The 15,372-nt window shown below is 39.5% G+C and overlaps 1 protein-coding gene across 1 annotated transcript in view; it reads left to right on the top strand.

The window, feature by feature from the left end:
• The first annotated feature begins 322 nt into the window (after window positions 1–322).
• PLD5 (phospholipase D family member 5) overlaps window positions 323–15,372 on the top strand; it is a 189,423-nt gene continuing 174,373 nt past the window's right edge. The window contains exon 1 of the mRNA XM_074863234.1: window positions 323–878. Coding sequence (XP_074719335.1) covers window positions 693–878 — 186 coding nt within the window. The 5' untranslated portion in view covers window positions 323–692. The remainder of the gene's footprint in view (window positions 879–15,372) is intronic.

The raw sequence follows: 15,372 nt of genomic DNA, 5'->3' as shown, positions 1-15,372 counted from the left end.
GGCAATCCCGCGGCGCGGTCTGGGGGTGCGGATGGTGCCCGCCGCGGTGGGGGGAAGAGGGGGCGAGTGAACTTCCCCGGGGGCGCGGGGAGCCCCCTGCCCCCCAGGAGCCGGGGAGGGCGGAGGAGGCGGTGGTCGCCGCCGCCGCTTTCCTAGGGGCGACAGCGGGGCTCCTCCGCGCTGCCGAGGCGGGGGAGGAGCCGGCTTCCCCCCACCCCCGGGGGGCGGCGGCCCCTCCACTGCGCCAACCTGCAGCCGGGCGGGCGGGAGGCGGCGGCCCCGCCCGCGCGCGCCCCGCCGCCGCCTGCGCGCGCCCCGCGCCGCCGTCCCGGGCAGAGCCGGGAGCGGCCGCTGCCCGCTGCGCCGGTCCCGTGCTGCGGCTCGCTGGCGGCCGGGGCTGCAGGCAGCGGCGTCTCGGAGCGCCTTGCCTTCCCGCCCCAGTGCCCCGGCAGCGCTCTGGCCCGCTCCTCGCTCGCACCTGCAGCCTTTCTTTCTCCCTCCACTCCTCCCACCTGCTCACTGCTCCTTTTCTCCCCTTTTTCTCCCCATGTTCCGGTTTTGGGGGCGTTTTTGCTCTCATTCTCTTTCTTCTTCCCCCATCCTGTTCTTTTTTGGACCCTCTTCGTCTAGTGCCTTCTAATTTCTTGTTTTCTTCTGGTTTTTTTCCTTGGACTTTGCCTTGTCATGTCAAGATGGAAGTCAGGCATGACTGGCTCTCCTCATCCCCCCATGAGGGCTTCGAGCAGATGAGGCTGAAGAGCAGACCCAGGGAGCCTTCCCCAAGCCTCACCAGAGTAGGTGCGAACTTCTACAGCACTGTCAAGCAGCAGGACTACAGTGCCAGTGTCTGGCTGAGGAGGAAAGACAAACTGGAGCACGTAAGCCAGCTTCTATTTCCCCCCCTTGTTTTTTCTTTCCACACCTCTGGCTAGGTGTTCTGTTAGGCTACCTCTCTACCAGCCTGGACTCCAGAAGAAAAGTGTTGCTCCAGTAATTGGGCAGGGCATTTCCCAAATGGTAGAGAAAGGAGAAACTTAGAGGTCCCGGACTGGTCAAATCTGAGGTAAATAGGATGTCAGTACTGTTCCCAAACCACATGCAAGTCTATTCCTAACTGGAAATATTTTTTAATGTTCTCGGCTTATTCAGTCTTCTATTCCCGCAAATTCAGTGCTGATGTGGGAGGAGAAAGATTGGGATGGTGCAGATGGAGGTTAGAGCATTTATCTCACGGTGATTATAATGTAGTTCTAGAATTGCTAAAAGAAAATAGCTTTTTTTAATTCTAGCTGTGATTCCCCCCCCCCTCCCCCCCCCCTTATTTTTCTTCTTCTTCACGCATGGGACTTTGAAAATACTCAACCTATGTGGGAAAGAGGAGATTTCCTTCAAGATGTCTATTCCTGCAGCAGTAGTACATGACTTAACTGTGTTTGGGACTACAATAGAACTGATACTGTGGATAGCTCTAGTGAATATTTTATGAGAATTTAAGGTACTTCTAAGCATACCTGTCTCAGATGATGTTTGAAAGCATTTTTCATGTTACTTCTAACAGCAAGGAAATGGGTTGAGATGACCTGTATACTGTGTAAGAGTTTTCTGAATAGCTGAAACCCATTGTTACAGTGTACAGTACAATCAAAACAGGAAAGTAGCTGCATTTACAGGGATGCAAAAGAATGTGGTATAGGTTTGCATAATGCAACAGTCTTCCATTCTTTATGTTAGTGAGTAATTTGCAATCACAGTCACATTGACTTCAGGATACACAGAAAAATATTTCTTGTGGTACAGCCACCTGGGGTCTCTTTGGATAAAAATGGTCTCATTACAAGGATAAATTGCCTTTATTACTTGAAAATCCTAGATGGCACAGTAGAGTCCTTTAAAGATGAAACCTGAAAAAAGCTCCTCTGTCAACTAGTTCATGGAGTATTACTCTCCCTTCACACTAACCTGCAGAGTATTTTATCCCTGTTAGTGAAATCTTAAACTTGAGTTGTTTACACTTCTGGGGAAACAACAAGAACTGATGAACTATTGGAGAGATCACATTTCAAATGTGGAGAAAGGTGTTGAATCCTATCTGCCTTCTTACACATGTTTTTGTGATTCTTCACACTAACAACAAGGCTTCACAGTAGTAAGCTTGTAAGCAGAGTATTCTCCCATTGTGAATCAAGAAGGTCAATGCCTTCTCTCAGTACAGTTAAAACATAGAAAGCACAGAAATCTGAGCTCTGGCTTTTGTGACAGGTTTTTGCTACATGTGCTTACATGTTGGTATGTGTCATCATATGAATGATTATTAATTGGGGGGGATAACCTGTCAACAGTTTGATAGCTAACTACTGTTCTTGTAGCTGAATATTAGCATGTTCAGATATCTGTGTTTTAAATCATACCACAATATTAGCATGGACAAGGAAAATAGGCATTAACTTGTTTGAAGATTACAAGTACAAAACCTTTATTTTGTGTGGGTTTTTGTTGTCTGTTTGGTGTTTTTTTTGTATGAAGTCAGTTTTTTTGTCACAATAGTAATCTTCAGTAACCCTGCAGCATTGGTGTGAAAAGCTTTTTCAGTAATCAGTTTGGTATGAATGCATGTTCTTCTGGGGGTTTCCCTCTCATATGATCCTGTTATTTTTATTCCTGGAGCCTATTTGAACAATGTAAAGAAAAAAATAGGAACACTGATGTTTCTTGCTTGCCATGAAGTGTTTGTTTCATTGACATTTATTCTGAATACTGTTCAGTACATTAGATACGCCAACGGTATATATGTGAAAATACTTTGTTTATATGATTTAAGGTAACTGCATTACTCATGAGTGTTGTAACAGACGGGCTATTGCATAGCTCGCTTTAATGAATGTAAATAAAATATGTATTAATGTCTAGATTGTGTTTTGCTTATACAGTTTTGAAGCAAGGTTGTTATTTTCTATTTTCAGATAAATCTTTGAGGGTTTTGAGTGTTTTCTTGCCAAAGAAGTTATTTCCTACGCTCCACTCTTCCACTCCAAAAGACAAAACAATTTGAGATGCATCATTTTGAATGGTATAGTCATTGACATCTGATAGTTTATGGCCAATATTGGATAATGAAGGTATACAAACTTCACGAGGTGGACAGGGGACATGAATAACACTTCACTGCAGCTCCCTCTGAGATAATTGTGTTCCTTGATACCTACAAAGAAAATGAAAATACAAGGAGTGAGCATTCGTTGAGGCACTGATTTTGAAAGTATGTCGTAATGACAGATATAGGCAGAAGAAGGGTGTATAGTAAGTATAAGTCAAGATATGCATGAACAGCTTTTGAAGTTTCATATGTACTCTTTAGGCCTTGTGGAGGGGGGTGGGTTTTGCTTAATTGAAATTATTTCTTAAACTGATTTCAGTGTGGTTGTAATAAGGATAAAATTGCGCCAGTATATTTTGTACACTACTTCCAGTAAATCCTTGTAGACCACAGTAGATATATTGTATTGACTTTCATTAAAGTGAGTAGCATGACTTATTCATGTGCGACACTTCCAATTAATCCATATATAGTTTGAGGGACTAAGAAACATCTTCCGAAACCAATTTTTATCAAATTGTTTATATAAAAAAATCTCAAATTTACAAATAGTTTGTTTCCAGATTTCAAAACTATACCAAAGTTGTGGGTGTTAGTGTTATGTTTTTTGGTTTGTGTTTTTTTTTTTTTTAAACATCTCAATTTGAAGAGTGTGGTAAAGAGGGTCAAAACTGAACTGTTGCCATATCTCTTCTAAAAGCACAGAAGTTCAGATGCACAAATATGATACATTTTCTTTAAAATTGTTCAATACTTAATTATTGACTGACCATAGAGGAAGTCAAAATCTGGAACGCATTGCTGGCGTCTTGCTAATTGATTGTTCTTCAAATCGATCTTAATATAGTGTGTCTTCTCATTGGCTAATTGTTTGTGTGTGTTATCTTTTTTTCAAGTGGCAGTAACCAATTTGTACCATATAAGATTTGAACACAACTCACCCATTTTCTTTTGTGAACTCCGACGCTGTATTTAAGATTAAATGGATCTGTTGGAACATGTTTAGAGATAGGCCAGTGAGGAGTTTTTGCTTAAGTGAGGCCTCAGTGTACTGTGTGCTGTAGCTAATGTGTCAAAGAGGCATACTTTTAATGGAGGAAATTACTAGAGGTGTGAGGAACTCTTGACACTGCAGATGTGACCACAGTGATGTTGCAAACCCTTGGTTGGAATTCCTGCAGAGTTGAGATTGTTCAAATTCTATGTATCTGCTTCAGCTGGTTCCTCGTGCCTTTTTGTGAAGTTGTTTGCCTGGTACTGGAAGTGTTGGAGTGAAAACCATTGTGTGAAATATTTTTAAAGTCTCCTTTGCACAGTGGTTTTTTGTTTGCTTGTCTTTGGTGTTGCCTTTTTTAATGAAATGTGAATTGGTTAAGAGAAAAAGGAGGAGGACATAGGGATGGGGAGAAAGAGTAGTTAACCTGATAACCTTTAGCTGGTGGGAGTTACCTATGTCTGGTTTAATTTACAGCAGCTCTCCAGCATGTCTGTATATCCTTCAGTAATGACAAGTACTGTATAGCTACTTTGCTAGTACCTCAGCAAAAAATTTGAGAGAACTTTATTTTAAATAATCAAAACTTAAAAGCAGAACAGATTTCTTTTTAAGCTACAACAGATACGCTTCAAACATATGTTCTTTATTATGACAAATACAGTTATTCCTTCTCAAAGATGTAGTGGTAGTCTTTTTCTTATAACTTTAATTATTTACTTAGTTATGTTAAAACATTTTAAAAATTGTCTTTTAAGAACTGCTTCAAGACTATAACTTTTTGGGAGACCTGCTATCAGAACAGTTTTATTTCCTGGGGATCCTTGGTCTGTTACCTTTAGTATTATCATAATTAGGAGAGGTTATTGATAATTCTTGCATCATCTCTTGTTTTTACTTAAGTTCTGATCAGTAGCAAAGGCAACATTGGGATTTTCAGGTTCTAAGTACTCTTGCTGTTGTAAGAATTGACTTGACCAGTTGATGATAACACAGTTGATCAGCGTACCACTATCCCTTTGGCGGCACTGTTACCCGGAGAGAAAAGAGGCTGTGAGGTAGAGGGAGGGCAGTGTCACGTGGCAACAGAGGCAGATGTCTAACATGCAGATGTTAAGCCTAAGACAATTTACAATGCTGTCTGACAGGCATGGCTGTGGTACTTCTCAGAGCCTCATGACCAAACCAGAAATAAAATATAATTCGCCTGTCATAACATCTTTATAAAAGTTGAAATCTCAAATCTGATTCTGTCAGTTGATCTTTATTTTTCAAAAACTAGTAGTTCTCTTGGACAACTTTTTTTTTTTTTTCCCCTCATTTTTCTTTTTTTTTTTTCCTTTTTCTTTTCTTACTATACAGGAAATTCTTAGCAAAACCATTGCTGGACAGTTTAAAATTGCATTTCTGCTCTTGCATGTAAATTAGAACAAGTGTTAAAAGTGAGAGGACAGATTTATAGACTTTGGAATTTGACACCCTACAGATGGCAGAGGATACCATGTGCATAGCTATAACACAAACAACAAAGGTGGACATAGCTTGATGTAAAGCAAGTAACAGTAGAACTCAGTCAAGCCAAATCAGTTGCTGGACAGAGCCAACAATTTTAACTTATGGGAGAATAATAAAAGGATCTAAATCAAAACTAAAAAAATCATTACACATGTTCCCAAAGCAGCCCCTGTCTTGTGGTAAATGCAAATAATGTCTTTTAACTCAAAAAAAAAAAAAAAAAAAAAAAAAAAAGAGTTTTCGGGATATTTTGCATTAAGCAGGTATAAATAATTTGTCATCTGGAATAATGTCAGATACCAAGAAGAGTGCACCATGTATGAAGGTACATAGTGGTGACAATTCAGAGGGTTCTAAAGAGTTGGTTTCCAGCATTTGGAGCTTTTTGATGGCATAGTTGCAGATTATAATTCCAAATGTCTATCTCGTCCTGGAGATAGATATCTATATTTAGATTTCATCATTAAAATCAAGGGAACAAACTCCATTAAGTAGAGGAACTTTGGCTTTTTCTCAGAAGAAGACTGACATTTGGAATTGCCTGCCTGCAACAGTGGTACTGGCATGCATTGGTATTCTTGCTGAAGTAGTACCATGCAGTTTGCTTCACTGCTGACAGACTGTGTGTGGAGGAATTCTTCTGTTGAAATGCTGCTTTCCTTGAAGATGTCTTTTTCTAGTAATGTTTTGTAGACAAACATAATTAGAGAAAATAAATGTTCAGAGAAATGTAAAAAGGGGACCAAAATAATTGAACGCTGTTGGGGAAATACTGCATAGCACTTTAGGGCAGAAAATGTAAAATGGTTTCTTTCAAAAATAGTATGGGGAATTTGACATTTGGAGGGGAAAAAATAACTTATTTGAGTAGTTACCATGCATAAAAGTAATTTTGTATTGCAAAACAGTGAAAATATGATATCTAATTTTTCATTTTTCTCTTGCTAGTTGTGGTAGGTTAACCTTGGTTTTCTGCAGCTGCCCACCAAGCCACTCTCTCTCTCACCCTACTCAACAGGACAGGGGGAGAAAATGAGATAAAACATGTTGTAGTTTGAGATAACAGCAGGGAGATTGCTCACCAATTACCATCACAGGCAAAACAGACTCAATTTGGGAAAAATTAATTTCTTCTATTGCCAATTAAAAATAGGGTAGGATAGTGAGAAACAAGCACAAGACTAAAACCACCTTCCCCCCTCCCCGCTTCTTTCTAGGCACAACTCCAGTCTATCGTTCCTGACTCTTGTACCTCCTTCCCCCCAATCCCCCGAGTGGCACAGGATAATGGGGAATGGGGGTTACAGTCAGCTTATTACACTTTGTCTCTGCTGCTCCTTCCCGTGCTGTGGTGTGGGGTCCCTCCCATGGGATACAGTCCTTGTCAAACTGTTCCAGTGTGGATCTTTGCCACAGGCTGCAGCTCTTCAGAAACTGTTCTGTGGGGTGCAGTCCTTCAGGAACAAACTGCTCCAGTTTGGGTCCCCCACAGGCTGCAGTTCCTGCCAGAAAACCTGCTCCTGCATGGGCTCCTTTCTACAGGGCACAGCTCCTGCCATAGCCTGCTTCTGTGTGGGCTTTTCACAGACCGTAGCCTCCTTCAGGGCACATCCATGTGCTCCAGCGTGGGGTCTTCCATGGGCTGCAGTGTGGGTATCTGCTCTGGGGCGGTCCTCCATTGGCTGCAAGGAGATAACCTACTTCATCATGGTCTTCATGGGTGGCAGGGGACTCTGACCCCTGGAACACCTCCTTCCCCCTCTCCTTCACTGACCTTGGTATCTGCAGGGCTGTTTATCTCACGTTTTTCTTGCTCCTTTCACGTAGCTGCCTCACAGTGTTTTTTACCCTTTCTTACATACATTATTGACAGAGGCACCACCAGCATTGTTGATGGGCCCAGCTTTGGCAAGTGGTGGGTCTGTTGTGGAGCCAGCTGGAACAGGCTGTGTCCAACATGGAGCCAGACCCTGGTCTCACAGAAGCCACCTCTGCAGCACTCCCCTCTACCAAAACCTTGTAACCTAGCCATGTAAACCCAATACACTAGCCTTAGAAGCTATTCTTATTTCTCTGACATATGAGAAAAACTTTCAACATTGCATTAACCTAATGCATAAGTAGTGATGATTTCAGCATCAGTTACTTTGAAAGTCCAAATCTCTGAAGCTCAAATTAAAACATTTGAGAGGCATAGTCACTGTGACAGACTTAATTTATAGTGTCTGGCTTCATTTTGCACAAGAAAAGAAAACAACTTGAAGTTTCAAAGTTGCTCTTAAAATTGATTTATATATGCATGTATAAATGTAATTCAGCCCATTCAAGACTTTTTAGAAATGAAGTTTTCTGGTTTCTGAAGAAAAGACCTAAATCTTAGGCTATGTTTGTTCCAGATGCTAACTTCAGTGAAGATATGGGAAAAGTGGTTTTCATGGCTATGCCTTTCCTAATGATACCAGCATTAAGGAAAATCCAAATTAGTTTTTTGCTATGCCATCCCTTTTTTTGGTCAGTGTTGACCATCCTTGTTTAAGGATTTTGAAGTAGCAGCTTCCGAAACTTAATCTCCTTGTTTGTTACACAAATGAATACTTTGCGGTCTTCAGTGGTTTGGTCTTGTAGCAGACCATTAACACTTTTAAAGATAGCAGGAGTGTGTAACACACTAGGAAAATTATCTGTAATGAGTATCTCCTCACAAATGCAATCACATCACTGTCTGTAGAGGATGCCCAAAGAAACTAGTCTCTGTGGGTGAATGTATGTTTAGTTTAGGCCTTCTTCCATTCCAGAACAAGGAATGCTAAAATACTGCAGTGAAAATCTCTTTACCAGACTATCCAAAGATGGAAACAACAGACCAACTCATGCCAATGATTAATAAATGCCACTTCTTTGTCTTTCAAGATGGGAAGCCATATACTCGTAATCATTCATAAAAAAGAAAGTCCTGTGCTGGCAATAGACTCCCTAGATCTGTCTCCCGTGATGGAGCCTTTTCCTAGGGAACGTGCTTATGACTGCCCACCTCTTGCCTTGCTCTTTGTGTAACATTATTTAAGGTCTGATTCCCAGGTCTTTTATGTAGTTTCATTACTGAGAGAAAAAATAAAACAGGTACACTGCTAATGTCTTGGAAGGTCCATATATCCTTTTAAACTGAGTATTCCCCCTGTCATATTTCAGAATCTGAAAGAAGCTTTCTTAAAATGATATTTGGATGATTTTTTTTTTTGAGTTTTTGCATTACTAGATTTTGCATTACTAGATGAGAGCTGTTAAGAGAGAAAAAGTCTAACATTAATTTTCCAGTGCAGTTACACTCCTCTAGTGTTGTCTTATCTGGTGGGGATGCAGTTGAGCCATTTATTGACAACTGAGGCATTCCCAGATTCACTGGTCTTTAGTGTTATAAAGGAAGCCAGTTAACCTCCTGTTCCCTCAAAGTGACTTAAATACTGGGCTTCTTGTGATTGTCTGACTATCTACTGTGCCTTAGTGGGCAGAAGAGCCACTCAGCTAAAAGTGAAGAAGTATGTACGGGGAGTTAGCAGAAACTCAGAAGTTCAGGAGGAGGTAGAGAGGGAACAAATGACACATTGGTGCCAAAGAAGTAAATGAATTTAATCAGAAATTAATTTTTATTAGATCACAAACTTATTCCTAGGGTTTTTTTGGATGCTTATCCATCAAAACTTAGTCTGATTTTTTTTTTTTTAAAGTTTCTTTTTTTTTTTAAAGGCTTACTCCTCGGAATTCTTACAGTTTTATAAGGGCTTTCCAAATGTAACATAAGATTTGAGTATTTTTATAGGGATTTGGCTTCTTTTGGTTTGATCAATGCATTGTGTAATTTGACTGTGTAGATAATATCTAGCCCTGGACAGAGAAATATCAGAGTGGTATTTTTAGCAATACTTCATTGGCTTGCTCTCTTAAGACACAAAAATTTACCTATTTTTTCCACTTTTGCAAAACCTTTAAACCATCTTCTTTATGTGCAGTATCTGTAGGTGGATACAGTTGTGCATTTTATTATTATTTTTATTAAAACTGAGAATTCAAAAAATCTTGAAGTTCCATTTCTGACTACATGATGCCAACATAATCAGCAGCATGTTTTATGATTTATATAGTCGTTGCAGCTCATAAATGCTAGTCATTATTTTCTAATTTTTGTTGCTATTTGTATTTCACTATTTACAGTTGTAAGGAAATGTTCAGTGAAATAAAAAAGCTGAAGTATTTGAGAATTGCTACTAATAAACCAAATAGTGATTGAGGTAATTCCTATCATTCTGATACATTAAACAGGCTGGATTTCCCCAATGTATTCTAAGCTGTTTGGAGCAGAACCAAATGTGGAGCAGTGCTGAGATAGCAACTGTGACCAGTTTAACTTTCATAATCCTGTTTTTATTGCAATAAAATCATATTTACTTGGGGTTATAATCTAACTTGATCTCTAAAAGCTAGCATATGCTGTAAAGAGCCTATCATAATGAGCAGATGTGTATTTGTTTTGAAACGTGAAAGAGTAAAAGTTAGTAATGTCGTCAGCACTTCAAGCCGCAGTAAATATGGCATGTCTCACTAGTGGTTTTCGTGCTACAGAAATTGTGCTGCTGTCCATTAAGTTCCATGACTGATCCTTTCTAGGCAGGAGTTTTTTGATAAGGGAATATGCATTATGTGTGCTGAGAAAACTTCAGGCATTACCTCAACAGAAGCTACCTATTTACGGGAATGGTGCTAAAGGTGACAGTGATTTGAACCTTATTTCCTCAGTGTAGTTTGCGCACTTTTGTTTAATCTTGTTCCAAAGCCATGGTAAAGTCTCCGTTGACTTCACTACTACAGATTTAAGTCATATATGAGCTCCTTGAGAGAAGACTGCAGATCAACTCAGCTGTTGTGGGTTTGGGGCAAAAAAGCATGTTCAATATATTATGCTAAGCAGTTGGGGGAAATACATGTTTCAGGCCTCACCTTTTCTTGAGCTTTAAGTCTCTGGATCATCAGGTTAGTTGCTGGATACGTTATTTGAGAACACTTTGCAGTTAGCATAGGGGAAAATCCTTGACAGGCTATGGAAAGGAGAGAAGGCATCCTAATATAACATGTGGGATGTAAGAAACTGTGAGGTCTATGTGAGCATGCAAAAAATGATATAGATCCAGTTGCCCACCATTTAAGTCCATCTTAAGTTGTTTCGGAATGGAGAATACAGAAGAAAAGAAGAAAGACAGGTGCATTTGAAACTTCAGTTATCTGCCAAGACAATGGATACCTAAAGAAAACTCAGAAAAACAAAGATGCTTGTGAAATTATTTCTTTGCTCCCAACTGGAATATTTCTGTTCCTCATTAGAAAGTGTAGGTGAAAAAAAATGCCCATCATGCTAAAAAACAAATCAAACCTAAACTGGAATATCATCTCAGTTTAATGATAGCAGGCATCGTCTATTTTCATGCTTTGTGCTCATTTAAGTGGAAATGTGCACCTGCTTTAATGATAATAATTGGAAAAAAAATCTCTTGCCTTTTATGGAAATTAATTAGGTGAGCAAATAGAAGAATGTGCATGAATGTGACTCATGGCTACAATGAAGATGGAGATTCTTGTCAAGTTCTGCTATTTCCCTGTAGTTGTTCATTGGGGATGACCCATGAGCACCTGGAAAGACTTGTGTTCCTAGAACACTAAGAAAAAACCCAAATGATTAGAGAACATAGAATTCTAAACCAGAATTTCTGGCTTTCTGGCAGCTGCTGACAGAAGTTGACATGTTTAGCCTCTTCATGGGCAGTGATAAAATAGCCAGCATAAATTAGGTTGGGGAGATGAGTGGAACGAAGTAAGTTAGGGCTAAAGCTCTGTCAGTTTGCTCTAGGACCTGAACAGCTCTAAGAGTCTACACAGTATGATGGGTGGGGATTTTCTGTCTTTATAAACAGAAGTTGATACGCCTTTGTAACCCTGTGCTGCCTGTTCACTGTGACCTTCTGGAATAAAGTAGTTCAAAGTTTTCAAGCCAATGGGTTGACTGAGGTAGCAATCACACTTTTTCCTTTCTTCCCTTAAGTCAGTACATTTGATAACTTGTTCCTGCTTATTAAAAAGTTGTCTTACAGCCTGCAGCAGTGTGTTTAGTCCTGTACACTCTAATACTGAAGGTATGCTATCTCCTGATCTTTGTGGTCTTTGATGCCTCATGGAAAAGTAGTTTCCCTAAGTTTTCAACAGGATTCATAATGCTAAGTTCTGGTAGGATAGTGAGCCTGTCCTTCACATCATTTAGACACGGCTTCAGTCACAATTTGGAGTGTTTGCTAAACTGTGCTATTTCTCTATGTATCTTTTCATAGAAAACCAGTATGTTTCGTGAAGAGTCAACTTTCACAATTTGCTACATAAAAAGTATTTTGGAGTCATGCATACAGTCCTATGCATAAGTGCTGCTTAAAACAATATGGAATGAAGTGTATTCAATGCTGCCTCTGTTAGATCTGTGATTTTTAGATCCCTGAGAAGATGCATCTTTTGAGTAAGTCCTGTTACATAAGTAAAAAATTACATAGCCACCCTGGTTTGTAGAGCTGAGGGGATGATTCTAAGGAAACACAACTTGAAAATGAAAAGCTTAAAACAAGCAAACAAAAAGAACACAGATGAACGAAAGCCCAACAATTTTGAAATTATTTGCAGTTTGAAACAATTTTTGGAATGATTTGTTTGTAGAATGTGACTTATACCAAATCTGTGATGCTGAAGACTGATTGGTGCTTATTTGGGATGCCGTGAGCATCAAAAGATATCAATACACCAAATGCTGTTTCAGGCCCTTACGGTGAGCATGATTTATTGTTTGAATAACAACAACAATTCCTTTGGGTCTAGCATGAAACAAAGTCATTTAAGTGTTTCGGAAAATGTTACCCTCGAACAAAGCAATTTCCTTTGTCAATGTGAGCTGCTGTCCCTGCAGACTTTTCTTTCAATTCCCTATTGGCCGTGTGGCAGGCAGATAGCACCTAACCCTTTCTGTGTTATTTTATCCCATTTTATGCAGTATTGTTCTCTCTGAGCTTTGTTGTCATGGCTTGGTTGCATCAAACTCCTGCTGTGGAAAGCTGGAACGTGCCAGCCTTTATTCTCTGGCTGTGTGGTATATGGTCTTAATGCACATCAGCCTAAATCAATTTGTTTCTGCAACCATATGACAGCTGAAACCTTAGACTGCTGGAAATTTCAATTTTTAAAAAATATTTTTTCTTCAGTGTTTGCACTTTGTTCCCCTAGTCTGTCTGTGCTGCTGCTGTTCCAAACATTCTGTTTGGCTTTAAATAACTGATGCTTCATATCAAATTTTTTAAAACTACTGGACTGCACAACTGTTTCCCTTTTTACTTCTCCAAGGTTGGATTTACCTACCCAAATCAAGGCCTTTGTTTTTCCCTTTTTTCTATAATTTCATCTCATCACTTCTTTCTTGATGCTTAATTGTTCAATTATTTTTCTTTATTCCCTTTTCCCCACCATGCTGCCCTGTCCCCCTGAACTTCTCTGATAAATCCACTGCCCTGCTTTGGTATTGCATGGCACCTTGTGTGGAACTCCCAGGGAAAATGTGGTGAGTAAAATTTGCAAAACTACAGTTCTCTTACAAGGTTTATACATAATTTTTGTACTGGTGAGAAAACACTTTCTGAAGTTCTTAAGTGATTTAAAGTCCTGAGTATTCAAAAGTCCTTTTGAAAGCCCTGAAGTTACAATGAAAATTAAAGGTTTCCGAGTTGCGTGACAGCTTGAGTTGGGCAACAGCCTTGCAAGTGCAGTCTATAGATTAGTAATATAAAAGGCAATGATTCCACTAAGAGCAACAAAACTTTTTTGTCACCAGTGTGGCTTTGTTGTGTCAGCCAACAACATAGTCTTTCAGAATCTTCTTTCTTTGTAATTAAAGGAGGGCTTGGATATTTTCAGTGCAGAGTAATACAGAAACAGTGTACCATTGTGCCTTGCAAGGGATGCGAAAACTGTTTCTCAGCATTATGGAATCTGTTTTCGAAGAGATTGCGTGTTTTTTGTTTTTTTTTTGCCAGAAATAGACAACTCTGAGAGTGTGTATCTTTTGAAGTTAGTTTGTGCAGGTGGTAAATAGGATTTTCTCTGATCTAGGGGGAAATTTGCAGCAGATGTAAAAAAACTTGTTCATTATAGGAGCACCACTGTATAGTAATGCTTTCTGAATTACAGCCCACGGTACATAAGACATACATGAAGTATTTGAAATCTGTGTATCTTTTAGCTCTAAGGTTACCACTGTATGTTGTGTTTGTGTTGTTTTGTTTTTTCAGTACGTTGCTTAAATAAGGGGGAGTGGTATTTTTGAAAGACTGTAAGATCCCTTCCTGTTTGGACTACTCTGGTGACTGTATTTGAGCTGTTGCTTTCTATGATTTCTGTTCTGATAAAAGTCTCTCCCCAACAGGTATATGTGATTTTTTTTTTAATATTTTTTTTAAATACTTGTTTCTCCAGTATTTAGAAGATTAACATTTTTTTACAAGAACCTTTGCAAATACTTGTTGCTTTGTTTATTCAATTTATGATTCTGTTTGGCATCAGATGTTCTCAGTTTATTTCTGGGCATCATTAATTTTTGATAGCATACTTGGCTAATTTCTTGATGCTCTGAGCATGGAAGTTCTGACTCAAGTAGAATAGCTCAACAAGGAACTGGCTACTGATGGGCATTTGATTATTACCACCGTGACAGGAACAGCTTCCCAAAATACCATTCAAGATAATAATTGCATGTCTAATTAGAGACATCATGTGATGTACTCTGAAAACAACATAACTGCTGGTAGTGACCTCTCTTCTGTGAGTTATATTGGATTTATAGTAGCTTGTTTTAGTGCTACTTAATTAGTTAGATATCTATATATGTGTATGCTTTTAACTGTTGAGATTGATACCGTAACTGATAGGTTTGTTTAGTTGTATTTATTTCATGTTTATCATGCATTGTGCTGTTTTTTCCCTTTTTGGTTTAAAAAAAAAAAAGGCTTGGCAGCAGAAAGGAAGATGGTCGTCTTATGTTTTCTTGGCTGCTGTGCTTTGCAGGAAGTGGGGGATGAGTGATTTTTGAGAGCAACTGAGCCATGAGGCCTGGAGAAGCTTTTAGGATGGACATGGGAGAAGCAGAGGAAGAGAGGAACTGGGAAGCTTGAAGGAAACTGTAGGCTGGAAGATTCCTGAAAGGAGCAGAGAACTGGCCTGTAGTAGGATGATGACATAAAGATAGAATCTCTTTTAGGGCTCTGGAGGTGAAAACATGAGGATTGTTCAGCTCAGCCTTTGAAAGATTTTGGATTGGATAGCTAAATCGGAGGAAAAGATCCACCCTACAAAATTACAGGGCCAACATTTATTTTTTAGATTTTTCCATGCAGTGGGTTTGAGTTCTGGGTTCTGTATTAACTTTGTATTTTTTGTGCTAGTAATTAGAAATAGAGAGGTGGAGAATTTTTGTTTGGTTTTTTTTTGTTGCTGCTTGGTTTTGTCTGTCTGTTTGGTATACTCAGTGATTTCACCTGAAGGCTCTGGCTGAAATGAAGCTCCATTGTGAATGTCCGCATACAAACTGGCCAAATGTTGTAGCAAGAGAAGACTGAAAAAAGCAGCTTTTGTGATCAACTCATTGGAATAGTGGGCTCTAAAAACATACATGAATGCTGATGCAGCAATGTGGGTGGGG

The sequence above is a fragment of the Strix uralensis genome, chromosome 3 (genome assembly GCF_047716275.1).
Source record: "Strix uralensis isolate ZFMK-TIS-50842 chromosome 3, bStrUra1, whole genome shotgun sequence".
Classification (NCBI taxonomy): Eukaryota; Metazoa; Chordata; class Aves; order Strigiformes; family Strigidae; genus Strix; species Strix uralensis.
Note: the sequence above shows the minus strand (reverse complement) of the source record. Positions and strands in the feature narration are given on the sequence as shown.